At 39.2% G+C, this 13,047-nt stretch overlaps 1 protein-coding gene across 2 annotated transcripts in view; it reads right to left on the bottom strand.

Annotated features, from left to right (window-relative positions):
- Nlk (nemo like kinase) overlaps positions 1–13,047 on the bottom strand; it is a 126,950-nt gene that overhangs the window by 39,151 nt on the left and 74,752 nt on the right. For both annotated transcript variants that reach the window (XM_041664683.1, XM_041664682.1), the window contains exon 3: positions 7,448–7,503. In XM_041664683.1, the coding sequence (XP_041520617.1) occupies positions 7,448–7,503 (56 nt within the window). The remainder of the gene's footprint in view (positions 1–7,447; positions 7,504–13,047) is intronic.

The raw sequence follows: 13,047 nt of genomic DNA, 5'->3' as shown, positions 1-13,047 counted from the left end.
GCATAAAACTGGATGTGGTAGTGCATACCTGTAACTCATTGTTTGGGAGGTGGAGGCCATCTCTCTAGACCCAAGTTCCTTTATCTTAAAATGAAGAGAGGGGTAAAGTATTTAGGACATATTAAATGTCTTTAATTTATAAAGTTTATATTCACAGAAGTTAGTTTAAAGTCACACAAATAACAGTTGTTTGGCTGAATGAATAAACAACGCCGACCAGACACAGAAAAAATCATCATTGACTGGGAATCTGGCTACTTGTTCGCTCTGATATATTCTTCTCGGCATTGCCTCGACCTCTGTCCTATGCATCAGCAGTAAAAGGTTATGCTTGGTGACACTATGTAAGTGAAAGCTTCTGCTTTAAATCATCAAATGCTTTTCTTCTAAGTAACCTGGCTTGTAAAATTAAAATGGGAACAGTGAAAATCAGATCTCCAGTGTCTTCACTATACCTGTGTGTTTCTGGAGACATCATGTAGCTCGGGCTATCACTGAACCCTTGGTTCTCATTCCTCTGCCTCCTAGGAGCGGGAACTACAGGGACGTCTCTGTTTTTAAATCATCACAATACTTTCAGATCTGTATTCTAATCATTATCTATATGACTGAATGTACACTAGATTATAAAATTTGTAGTGCAGAGACTTTTGACTTTACAACTTTAAAATGAAGAGAGGGGTAAAGTATTTAGGACATATTAAATATTTAAATATTTTAAATATTTAAAGACATTTAAAATGTACATACTATGTCAGGTACTATTCTGAGTGACAGGAACATAGTCCTGAAAAGGGACAAATTCCTGCAAATAAGGTTAATAATGCTTATGCTCATGGAAGATATCAACAAGAAATTTTTAATATGTCTCTTTAAAACTCTCAGGGCGAGTTTCTGCTTTGTGCCATATTGCTGCTGTGTAGAAGAGTGAGATTACACATATACTTCATTTGCTGGTTCTCTCTGCACTGGCGCCTAGCTTTTCCAAAGGCCAAATGGCTGTCTTCCAGCATCAGAGGTTTTAATGGGCTGGAACTACTATCATGAAACACTCCTGTAATACCCAAGCCGACTGTCCAAGAGCTGGTCATAGTGGCACACACCTGTAACTCCCAGCACTCAGGAGGCTGAGACAGCAGGATTTTGAATTCAAGCCCAGCCTAGGCACAGTAAATCATGTCTCAAAACAGACAACATCCAGCAAAGCAAACCAAGCAAATCTAGCATCCAAAGAAGGGTACTTCTGAGAGCGAAATAACTAACACTGGTAACTAGACCAGGAGATGAAGGGAAAATCCAAAACTGGAAACAGACGAGGACGTGTGGTCACTCCATTAGACTTCTCATCCCACCAAGTGAAGGAGTAACTTTGTCTAGCACAGTAGACCACAAGACACTAAGACAGCATCTCAAGCAAAAAATAAGCCTTTCTCAAAACAAAGTAGTATTTATTTCTAATCCAGTAGTCATCTGGTACTGTGTTGGGCCTGTTTATGTGCACTACAGAGTGCAGAATCCTAACGGAAGAAGATATTGTCTCTCAGTCAAACAGTTAGAACTGTTTCTGAGTTTAACTTCAGCAGCCGAATGTAACTAAGCTGCAAACTGTTTTTATACAGTTAGTTTTCCTAGCAGAAACTCAGAGAACAAAACAAAAATGTAATTCATTCAAAGCTAATTCACTAGTTTAGAAAAATATATATAATCTTTAAGAAAGTCAAATAATATACCCATGTTGATACTTTTCTGTTAAAAACTGGGACTGGCTCGGCAGTGGCAGGCCATCCTTTACTCCCAGCACTTGGGAGGCAGATGTACGAGGATCTCTGTGAGTTTGGGGCCAGCCTTGTCTATACAGTGAGTTCCAGGATCGGCTCCAAAGGTACAGAGAAAATCTGTCTCAAAAAACAAAAACAACAACAAAAACCCAACAAAACAAAACAAGACACAACAACAACAATCTGGAGCTGGCAAGGCAGTCCTGTTGGTAAAGGTGCTTGCGATCAAGCCTGACAACCTCCACGTGTGCACTATGACATGAATGTACTCACACCTCCACGTGTGCACTATAACATGAATGTACTCACACCTCCACGTGTGCACTATAACATGAATGTACTCACACCTCCACGTGTGCACTATAACATGAATGTACTCACACCTCCACGTGTGCACTATAACATGAATGTACTCACACCTCCACGTGTGCACTATAACATGAATGTGCTCACACCTACTCTAACACAATTTATAAATGTAAAATAAAATAATACTGGAAGGTGTAATAGGTCTTGGTGGGTGGGACTTCCTGCTACTTCTGCACTTGACTTGGGCTGAATCTGCTGCCTTCTACAGGGAGGTATGGAGACAATTATAATTTATATACTGACTAATTTTTAGTTGCTTGGATAACTTCAGAATCATACTATTTAAAAATATAAGCAAAATTCCTATAAGGCACCAATATAATAATTTTTTAATTAGTTTCAGTCTCTCTGGGGAAAAAGATAATTAACTGTACAAAGCTATATATTGATTCTGTACATCTGATCACATTAAAATGGTCATAAAACTCAGATTTTCTAGAACAATATTAACTATTCAACTAGGGCTTTGGGGAAAATAGTGGGAGATTTTAGACAGAGTCTCATGTAACAAAGGCTGGCTTTAAACTCCTGATCCTCTACCTTTCCCCTCCCAAGTGCTAGGATTACAAGAATTTGCTACCAGGGCCAGCTTTCAATTAGGTCTCAAATCATCTTTTGGTTTTAACGGTTTACTTTTATTATTTTTAATTACATGTCGGTATGTGTATCTGAGGTGAGAAGGGTAGGATCTCCCTGGAGACACAAGTAGTTGTGGGTCCACTCAATATACATACTGGATCTTAACTCAGGCCTTCTGAAAGATCAGTAAATGCTCCTAACAGCTGAACCATCTCTCCAGTCCCACCTTCTGGTTTAAAAATATTTGTGTATTAAAAGTGAATTACATAACAATTTTCCTTACCTTAGACAAAGTGTAACTATGTGGTAAATGTATGTACAACAGGAGATTACTTCTTTCCCCTCACAATTTAGGCAATATATGTGTGAGCACACACAAGAGGTGAGGGCGGTGGGGGAGAGAGTTGAAACAAAGAGATAGACTGAGTCTAAGAACTGATCTCTTCAATTAAATACCCAACAAACAAGTCCAGCATGTGTAAGAATAAATATATTTAGAACTTGTCTAAAACAAGTCTCAAGTAGGCTTCAGAAACAGTGCCTAACAGCACTATGCCATGACTATATACAATGTGCTTCCCACAGCATCTTTGTGAGCTTGTTTCTATGCCCTACATCAGATACTAAAATACCTCAAATACATGGTGCATATCATCTACATAGATCCTCCTGTGCAGGGATGCTGAACCCAGGTCCCTGTGCACGCTGGACAAATGTTCTAAGCACTGGTCTATATTGCCAGCTCCTCTCATTACTTTAGGACATTTCAGGTTGATTTATACCTAATGTAACATGTACATTGTGTAAATATCTGTCATACTGTTTAGGAAAAAATGATAAGGAATTTGTGCACACTTGTACAGATGAAGTTTTCTCATGAATATTTCCATCTAAGGATGGTTGAAATCTAGCTATGGAACGCACAACCAGAAGACGGCCAGTTGTATTTAAAAGCCAAAATATTATCTACTCTAAAACTCACAAAGACATAGCAACACTCCAAAAGAGAAAAATGACCCACTATCTAAAACCATGTGTATAATATGTGTGCATATTTCTGAGATACCATAGAGGGGGCTCTGACATAGACAAATAATATATCCAATTCATATGGTAACTTGAGCCTCTATTAATCTTTAATATAGCTGTATTTTTAATATATAATCTTTAATATATCTGTGTGAAGAGAAACTAAAGACTGTTTTTTTCATCTGCATCACAGGAAAACAAAAGCAGACAGCTCCTTTTAGGACACTGAAAGCTTCAGAATGACAGAGCACACATGGAACCAAGGCGTCTCCTTCACTCTCACCTGCCAGCTGCTCTCCTGCTGTCTAAGCTAACCACGCCTTCTCCGGCAGCCACAGGTATGGCCCTCCTCATGGTTAAAGCATACAGTTTTTACAAATAACACCACACAGAGATTAATTGCCTTTTTTCTTTTCATGATTCTATATATAAGCAAAAATTATAAGACAGGAAACATAAGAATACTGAGGTTTAGAGTTAAAAGATTTCTTTCCATTACTTTAAGAGCAATGAGTCAATTTTAAAAGAAAGCTACAAAGTGATATGATAAAGCAGAATAAAAAGAGTAAATGTTTAAGAAAACTTTAAGAAGACTCCCTGAGTATTTATGACAAAGGTCCTTTACTTAATGAATCATAAACATGTACTAATTAATAAAATGGGTTGAAAATGACTACTAGCACTACTAAGATAGCTATGCCACCCATGATTTTAAAACCTAACTCTCCTAACTTTTCTTTTGGAAATATATGAAATCATGATGAATCAAGATTTTCTCAGGAACAATGAAATGGTGGTTGATAATAAGTGACCAAAAATCCCTCCCTGATAGAGATTCCATGCCATTACATTTACATGTTTATTGTGTGTCTGTGAGTGTGTATGAGAGACGTGCATGTGTGGAGGTCAGACGCTGGCTTTTTCTTTCTAACATGTGGATCCCAGGGATCAAATTCAGATGGTCAGGCTTGAAGACAGTGCCCTTACCCTGCTAAGCCATCTTCATCCTTTTTAAAGGACCAACAAACCTTAGAACACAAAATTAATCTTTAATATAAACAATCTGTGACTCAACTATAATGTAGACAACATGGTTATTAGAATTAGACAATGTTCAATGAAGTCAATTGAAATGTGCTACTTTCACTTCACTTGAACCTTTAAATGTGCTATTTAGTGTGCGCATACTCATTTGTTTTCTTTTAAATGAAAACATTCTTTCTCCACAGATAATTTATGGACAGCAAAGACAAATTCAGTTATCCACATTTAGTCAAACCCTACATATTCCAAAGTCTTCAGGCTGGGAAATCACCTTTGAGCCACTAGAATATCTGCCTGATACTGATATCACTGTATCCTTGGGGGTTTTGGCTATGGCACATTAAGTTTATGCTTACAATACGATTCCTGTTGAGCACCTGTTTTTGTATGCCCAGGGCTTTGTGTTGTGTTGTATTCTTTTGGCCTCTAGCAGGGGAGGGAGAATTGGCGGAAGATGAAAGTTGGGTACATGGGTGGTTCCATACTAGGCATGACCCACAATACAGGCTCAAAGGAGCCTTTCTGGTTGGCATGACTTTCCCGCGTTGTTATACATCAAAGCTGGGACACCTGTTCTACTGAAAGAGCACAATTGGAACCCCACACCCGCCTGATGAGCCTTCTCCTTTGCTGATTGTAATCTGTAGTCTTTTGCTATAATAAACTATAATCACGAGAATAACAGCTTTTCTGAGTCCTCTGAGTTCTTCCAGAAAGTCTAACAATCCTGAGGTTAATCTTGGGAACCTCTGATACAAACTGTAATAGAGTAAAATATGTATCTAAAAGAACATTTCTCTTGATAGAAAGGTTTGTTTTCAACAACTTCATTCCCAAAGAGGTAGGAATACTACTTCAGACTGAGAATACCAACTTAAAGGTTAAAGAAGGTAGCTCCTGGGCAAGCCTAAGAGGGCACTTCTGTGGGACGAGAGAAGTGCTGCTCACTCCCATGGCACCTTTCTTTTCTCCAAGCAACTTCACGAAGCCTATGAAATGCAGTAATTAATGCTTCTGCCTGAGTAGCAAACTGAGTAGAAAGTACTTTTCCAACACTTTTTCTTTCAGACACTTAGGTAATTTTTCTTTCTCCTCCTTTCCCCTCATCCATCCATCCATCCATCCATCCAAGATATGGTCTTAAGATGGCTTTGAATTCACGATGTGGTCCAGGCTGACGTTAAACTCAAGATCCTGTCTCAGCCTCCTGAGTCTGGGATTATGGATGTGTGCTGCCAAACTGGACCAGTTTTATGCACTCAAGATGATCTGGCTTGGCCCAAAAGTATTAGGCATGCAAAGTCTCTTTTATCAACAAGGAGCTGGACAAGGGACAAAAGTCAGAAGTCCTTTCTTTGGAATGTATATTGCTGAGCCACCTCAAGTGCACCACGTTGAATTGCAACAAAGGATCAATTTCATAAATGATTCATGGATTAAAATGTTGCCAAGGGTGACAGCACTTAAGAGTTTGGTTTATCAGATTGAAACACTCTAGCTGTGTGGCTCACTGCCTCCACAATCACCTTCTAAGTTTCCTCATTCCCTAGCCCACTGAGCTGCTCTCTTACTCTTTGGGAGCACTTTCCGGTTACAGTTGTCTAGGATGGGATTACCAGCTATTGCTACCAGTAAATATTTTCATTTCAGTGCTGAATTAGAAAAGAAACAGATAATTGGCTTTCATTCTGAATAACTGAAGTATCCATAAAAACCCTTGTACCAACAGACCATACACTCGGGACTTCACCCAGCTCCCATCTTTAACGTGGTGCTTCACTGGGTTCCTTCAAATGGAAACTGGTGACACCCAGCCTACGACTATCAGACAGCCTTGTCTATATTTCACTTTTTCTCATGCAGTCTCAACAGCTGTTACATGCATTACTTTACTGTTCGTTATTACTCTGGATACCCAACAAGCAATCTATAGGCAGCATTAGTGGAAACAGAAGAGATTCACATAGGCAGGAATTGAGAACATGATACTTTCAAGCCAGACTGAATTAAACATTGATCCCAATATTTTCTAGCTCTGTGATCTCCACCAAGCTTCTTACCTTTTGTGCCTCAATTTGCTCATCTGTAAAATGAAAATACAGTACCTCACACAACAGTTTGTTAAAGGAATAAATATGTGTAAAGAACTTAGTGTGCTTGGCGTCTAGATAGTAATAGTTAGAACCACCACTACCACCGCTACTGTCATTTTGTTTAATGGAACACATTTAACTTCACCACACCCTGAGTGTTAAAAGCAAGCACAATATTATCCTGTTGACAGACAGCTGTCGGTTATGACAACAAAGCCACTCATTCCATAGGGTTTCTCTACAATATGGCTGCCTCTTTGGTTGCCTGCCAAGCGGGATAGTAATCACATAGCTGACAAAACCACATGGGAGAATAAATACAAGATCTGTCCAGACATCCATCTGCTACCACACAGGACCTCTTGGTAACAGTGAGCTCCTCTACATACTTAGGATTTAAAATTACCTGGTTTTCAGGTAGGTACTCAACCACTTCTGCAAGGATGAGACAATGTAATTTATGACATGAACCACCAAAAGGTGGTAAAACAGGTTAAGCAATAAACAATAATAATTTTAAATGTCCCCTTCTCTTACATTCCCTGGTTAGGATACATCTCTTCAAAATAGTCAATGTGTGGAGGTTGGAGTATGTCAAGGGCAGAGAGTACCTGAGAAAAGGGAAAAAAACAAAATAAAACACAAAGTCAACTTTAAAGAATGAAAAAGAAAACAAAGTTTGACACAAATGCAAGTAAATGCTGTTAACTAATGACAAGTAACAACTGGCTACTGAAATGAACTGCTTATTAGTAAAAACAGATAAATTATGATTGATTATCACTTTTAAATTTCAATACAAAGATTTCTCTTCTACCCCTTTTCTTTCCTTTTGTAATTTAACTGTGCAAGAAAACGTGTTTACTTTAATGGTTGTTCTTTTTTAAAAAAACTACTTATTTTTATTCCATGTAAATTGGTGTTTATACCTGCATGTTTGTCTTATGAGGGTATCAGAACCCCTGGAATGGATGTTACAAGCAGTTATGAGCTACCATGTGGTTGGTGGCCATTGACCCCGGGCCCTCTGGAAGAAGGGCCAGTGCTCCTAACTATTGTGTCATTTCTCCAGCCCATGTTGCTCTTTTTTTTTTAAATCACATGTTCTTCACTTTAAATTTTTATTTATAGTTTTTTAATTTATTTTTATTTTATGTGTATTGGTGTTCTGCCTGCATGTATATCTGTGTGAGGGTGTCAGATCCTTGGAACTGGAGTTACAGACAGTTGTGAGCTGCCTTGTGGGTGCTGGGAATTGAATACCGGCCTTCTGAAACAGCAGCTCTTAACCACTGAGCCATTTCTGCAGCCCCACTTTAAAATTCTAAATTAAGATATGTTGTCAGGTAGGTGGCACAAGCCTTTCATTCCAGCACTTGGGAGGGAGAAGCAGCTGTCTCTCTTTGAGTCTGAGGCCAGCCTGTTTATACAAGAAACTCAAGGTCAGCCAGGGCTGCACAGTGAGACCCCATTTCAAAAATTTGTTTTCAGTTAAACCTTTCTTTAATGAAAGAGCCTTCCCTCAAGTTAAAACCAGTTGAACATAGAGGTTTTTAAATAGTCTGGATGATTCTATAAAGATTTCTTTTTAAATTAAAATGTTTATACTTAGAATTTTGATAAGCAGAAAATGTTTTCCAGTTTCTTCAAAGAAAATTTTTATCCTATAAAACAATTACCTCACTTTTATATACTTTAAAATCTTTAGTCAGACAGTGTAGCAAATCTGTATAACTTTCCTACTTGTGTCACATCAGAAAAACTAACAGAAATGTCTGAAGCTCGGGAGTGATTGGAAAGCAGCATGTCACTAGGTATCTTCCAGATTCTCACCTCTGCACCTGAGCAAGAGGCACTCGGCTTGGGAGAAAACAGACGCAAAGAGTGACAGTGTCTATTAGGCACAGCTACTTTACACTTCAAATCTATCTGTGCTAATTAGAGGTTATCTAGTGGGAAGTGACAACCCTATTTTAAGAAGAATGAGGCTTTCTTATTCCGTGCTGGATGAGGCTCCCATAGAAAAGCCACAAACACTGTCAGACGTTTGCCCCACCCCATTTCGCTGCTGACTGCTTTAATTCTGCCTGGAAGTTTTTATGCCTGTTGTTTTGTTTTAATCTAAATGTTTACTAGCAGTGCATAGCACAGTGTTTCCACGAACAAAAGCAGTACTCAGACCAGCAAAAAGGGCCTAGGACCTCAAAAGCAATGTGGATGAGCAAGTGATACAGGATGCTAGAGATGGCCAACACTGAGCTGCGCAACTCTCCCAGCTAAACAGCCAGGAATTTCTCGACTCCACCATCACTTGGGGAAATGGAAGAAAAATTAGCCTTTTGATGTAAACAGAAAGGCACTTATAAAGGTGCCTCGGAAGGAAGCCAAGTATCCCCATCACCCACAAGAAAAAAAAAAAAAACCAAAGGAGTTAAAATGTAGCCAAGTGTGGTGAGACTCGGGAAGAAACAGGAAGATCTCTGAGTTCAAGGCCTAGCCGGTCCACTTGCTTCAGGCCGGCCAGAGCTACATAATGAGATCCAGCATAAAACAAAACAAAACCCCAAATCAAAAGAAACCCCACCAGATTTTATCTACTTTTTAAAAACGATGGTCATGACGAGAAGTGCACACTCCTCAGTTCTCTGAAGAACTGGTGAAAAGATGACTTAGAAGATTCATGACAGGGTTTACATGGTGACCATGTAACTAAGTTCCAGTTGTCTTTTTATCAGTAAAACCATTATGAGGAATGATCTTAAGTCTAAAGACAAGAACTTTAGCCATTTAGCTCAGTGGTAGAGCACTTGACCAGCACGCACAAGCTCCTCTTAGGTGGTGGTGGAGGTGACAGAAACCTAAGTCATCATTCACCAAACAAACAAGAGCTTCTACTCTGCCACGGATGCAAAGACAAGAGTAAAACACAAGCACACCAATGAAGTTCTACGACTAGCATTCTCTTAAGGGAGAGGAACGATATCATTGCTACATGTTTGTAACAAAGTGACAAATTCTAAGAACATAATTTGATGAATTTTATGCATATACAGTCATGTAAAAGTTACAAGAAATTAAGCATTTCAACATCTTAAAAAGTGCCTTTCCTCCCTTTTAGAAACAACCCTAACTTTTGACACTATAATTCTTAAACCTTACATAAATTGAATCAAAATTACACACACTCTCTTATGTACAGCTTTTAAGATGTTCTTGTTTTCTGTCTTTCTTTTTCTTTTTTTTTTTTCAAGCTGGGCATGGTGGCGTACTCAGGAGTAGGGGAATTAGAGGTAGATGGATGTGAGTTAAGCCTAGTGGGATTTACAGAGTGAGGTCAAGGGCAGTCAGGGCTACAGAGACCCTGTCTCAAAAAACAAAAAGATCTCCCCAAATTATACTTTCATTCATTTCTTTTGTGTGTATGTGGAGGGGTGAATGTGTGTCGTGGCAAGTGTTGGGGTGGAGGACAACTTGTGGGAATCAATCCTCTCCTTCTACCACGGGGGTCCTAGGGGTGACTCAGGTATCTCTCTTGGCTGAGGCGTACTGTTTGCTGGTCTACACAGTTTCTTTTATACACATATGCCTGTAAGATTTATCCAAGTTGCTATGTGAATTAGCAGCTCATTCATGTTTGGAGCCAGATTTTTAACTGTGATCAAGATTGTGGGAGATAAGTCGTTGGTTTCTTTGTAAAGTGGGATTAACGAGTCCTACTTTGTAAGATTTTTATGAAGAAAATAAATGAGTGTACGTAAGCATATAGCACACTTTTCTATATATAACAGTAAGCGTTAAACAGCTGGATTTATCCCCTTCAAAAATGACAGTGTTTCAAAATTGTTTTTGTTTGAGACAAGCCTCACTACACAGCCTTGGCTGGTGTGGGCTGGTGTGGAACTCTGTATTAGACCAGGCTGGCCTTGAACTCAACAAAGATCCTACCTGCCTCTGCCTTCAGAGTATTTAAAGGCAGGTGCCACCACGCCCAGCTCTTTGCATCCTCAATCTGACCTGTTACTGCACTTTCCCCACAGGACCAATTGTGGCTTAGCTACATCAAATATCGGTTGCCTCTTAAGATTGGCAGTCTACATATACCAAGCACATTGGTGCTGAGACAGACCTGAAACAAAGAAGAAACTGGTTATGTATAAAACAGTGTTGCCACACCATCTTCACATCCTACTAGTGACTCACGTCAAATATTCCTACGGATGTCACAGGTACTTTTCTGACAGAGCTTGGGAGATCTAAGAAGTGTTTGTATATACCTGTCCACATCATGAAAAAAATTGAGTTCCTATAACACTCAAGACAACTATTTCTGTTTTTATCATGCTCATTTTGCAAACAAGAAAGCTCAAACCTTGCACAAACTAAAGACACATCATTAGCAAATTATCAGAACTACAGTTCAAACCCAGCTCTGATCTTAGGGTGCCTCTTACAAACCCCATTAGAACTGGCTGTGTGTCTAAACTGGAGCGATTTTCTGAATTGTTTCCTTTCTTGCACTACTTACTCTGGCACTGCCTTAGGAACTGAATTACTTTATAGGAATGAGTTGTGAGCAAAGCTAAACAGCAGTTTGTGATACCACTGCCTTTTTAAAAGTTCTCCTCTGAAAGAAGCGTTTATCAGATCCTTTCACTGGAAAGGGGCATTGGACAGCAGGTCTGTGCTCTGATGTTGGGTGGTACTGGGGTGAATTCAAGAAATGAGGAACTAAGCAAGCATGAGACATCATTCTAGCATACATTTCCAAAATCTAGGGGCCTTGATTTATAAAGGTATAAACCAACAACTTGAATGGCATTTTGAAACTTAAACAGACGCCAGTGCTAGGCAGTTTGAGTGGGCTACAAGAAGCATTTCCCCAGGGCTGGGAATTAGATTCAGGGCCTTGCATATGCCTATCCAGCCCAGCAATACTTTTTAGAAAAATTTAATAAAATGTGATTTTTGCCAAGCAGTAGTGGCGCACGCCTTTAACTCTGGCACGTGGGACGCAGACACGTCTATGAGTTCAAGGCCAGTCTGGTCTACACAGTTCCAGGAGAGCCAAGGCTGTTATACAGAGAAACCCTGTCTCAGAAAAAAAAAGTGATTTTAGTAAAGTATGGTGGCTCACAGCTATAATTCTAACCCTTAGAGGATGAGGCAGAAGGACTGTCATGAGTTTGAGGCCAGCCTATGTGATAGAGTAAGGCTCTGTCTTGAAAGAAAGAAGGGAGAGAGGGAGGGTGTTCATGAAGGATAATCAATAAATCAAGACATGTCAAGCCAAGCAGCTTCCAGTGAGCCATATAATAAGTCTTATAGTCTTAGTCCAAGCAAATACATTTTAGCACATAAGAAGTGAGACTGGCCGGGTGGTGGTGGCACACGCCTTTAATCCCAGCACTCGGGAGGCAGAGGCAGGCGGATCTCTGTGAGTTCGAGGCCAGCCTGGTCTACAAGAGCTAGTTCCAGGACAGAAACCAAAAAGCTACGGAGAAACCCTGTCTCGAAAAACCAAAAAAAAAAAAAAAAAGAAGTGAGACTGGAACTTAGGCCAAAATTACTAAGGTTTCTGTGCAGTCAAGCACAGACTCACAAGGAATATTTTTTGATAGGTTTTAATTACAACAATAAAAATAGTTGAGTACTATGTGAAGAATGAGGCAGCTCTTTTCACATGAAAACAAAACAGTTCAGTGCTAAGAAACTCCAAGTAAACTTAACATGAATCTGATGCCTAACTCAGGATTAGTTGAGGAGATGTGGTTTCTTAAAGTGCAATGAGTCTTTGTATCTCTAAACAGCCGGAAGCAAACTATCTATCTTACCTTCAGGACTATCCTGTCTTTATAGCAGAAACTGTTTTTCCTACATTCTAACCTAAATGTTAAAAGATAAAAACAAAACATTTAAAATCAAGGGCCAATGATTCCTGAACTTAAATTACCCGTATAAATACATGCTTTACTTTTGTGCTGAATATTGGAATTATTCCTCAACTAAATACCAACATTTGTTTTGCTTCACTTAATATTAGTTTGTCAGTTAATTGATCTAGAACCCACTTAAATTTGTTCATGGTTCAATCACAGAAAAAGTCTAATTTGTTTCAGTCTTGGCTATGTTATTTTTTTCTAATCTATTTCCCAACA

Source organism: Microtus oregoni, unplaced genomic scaffold (assembly GCF_018167655.1).
Source record: "Microtus oregoni isolate MIOR12 unplaced genomic scaffold, Mior012 000015F_ref0000493, whole genome shotgun sequence".
NCBI lineage: Eukaryota > Metazoa > Chordata > Mammalia > Rodentia > Cricetidae > Microtus > Microtus oregoni.
This window is presented reverse-complemented; position numbering and strand designations above follow the sequence as displayed.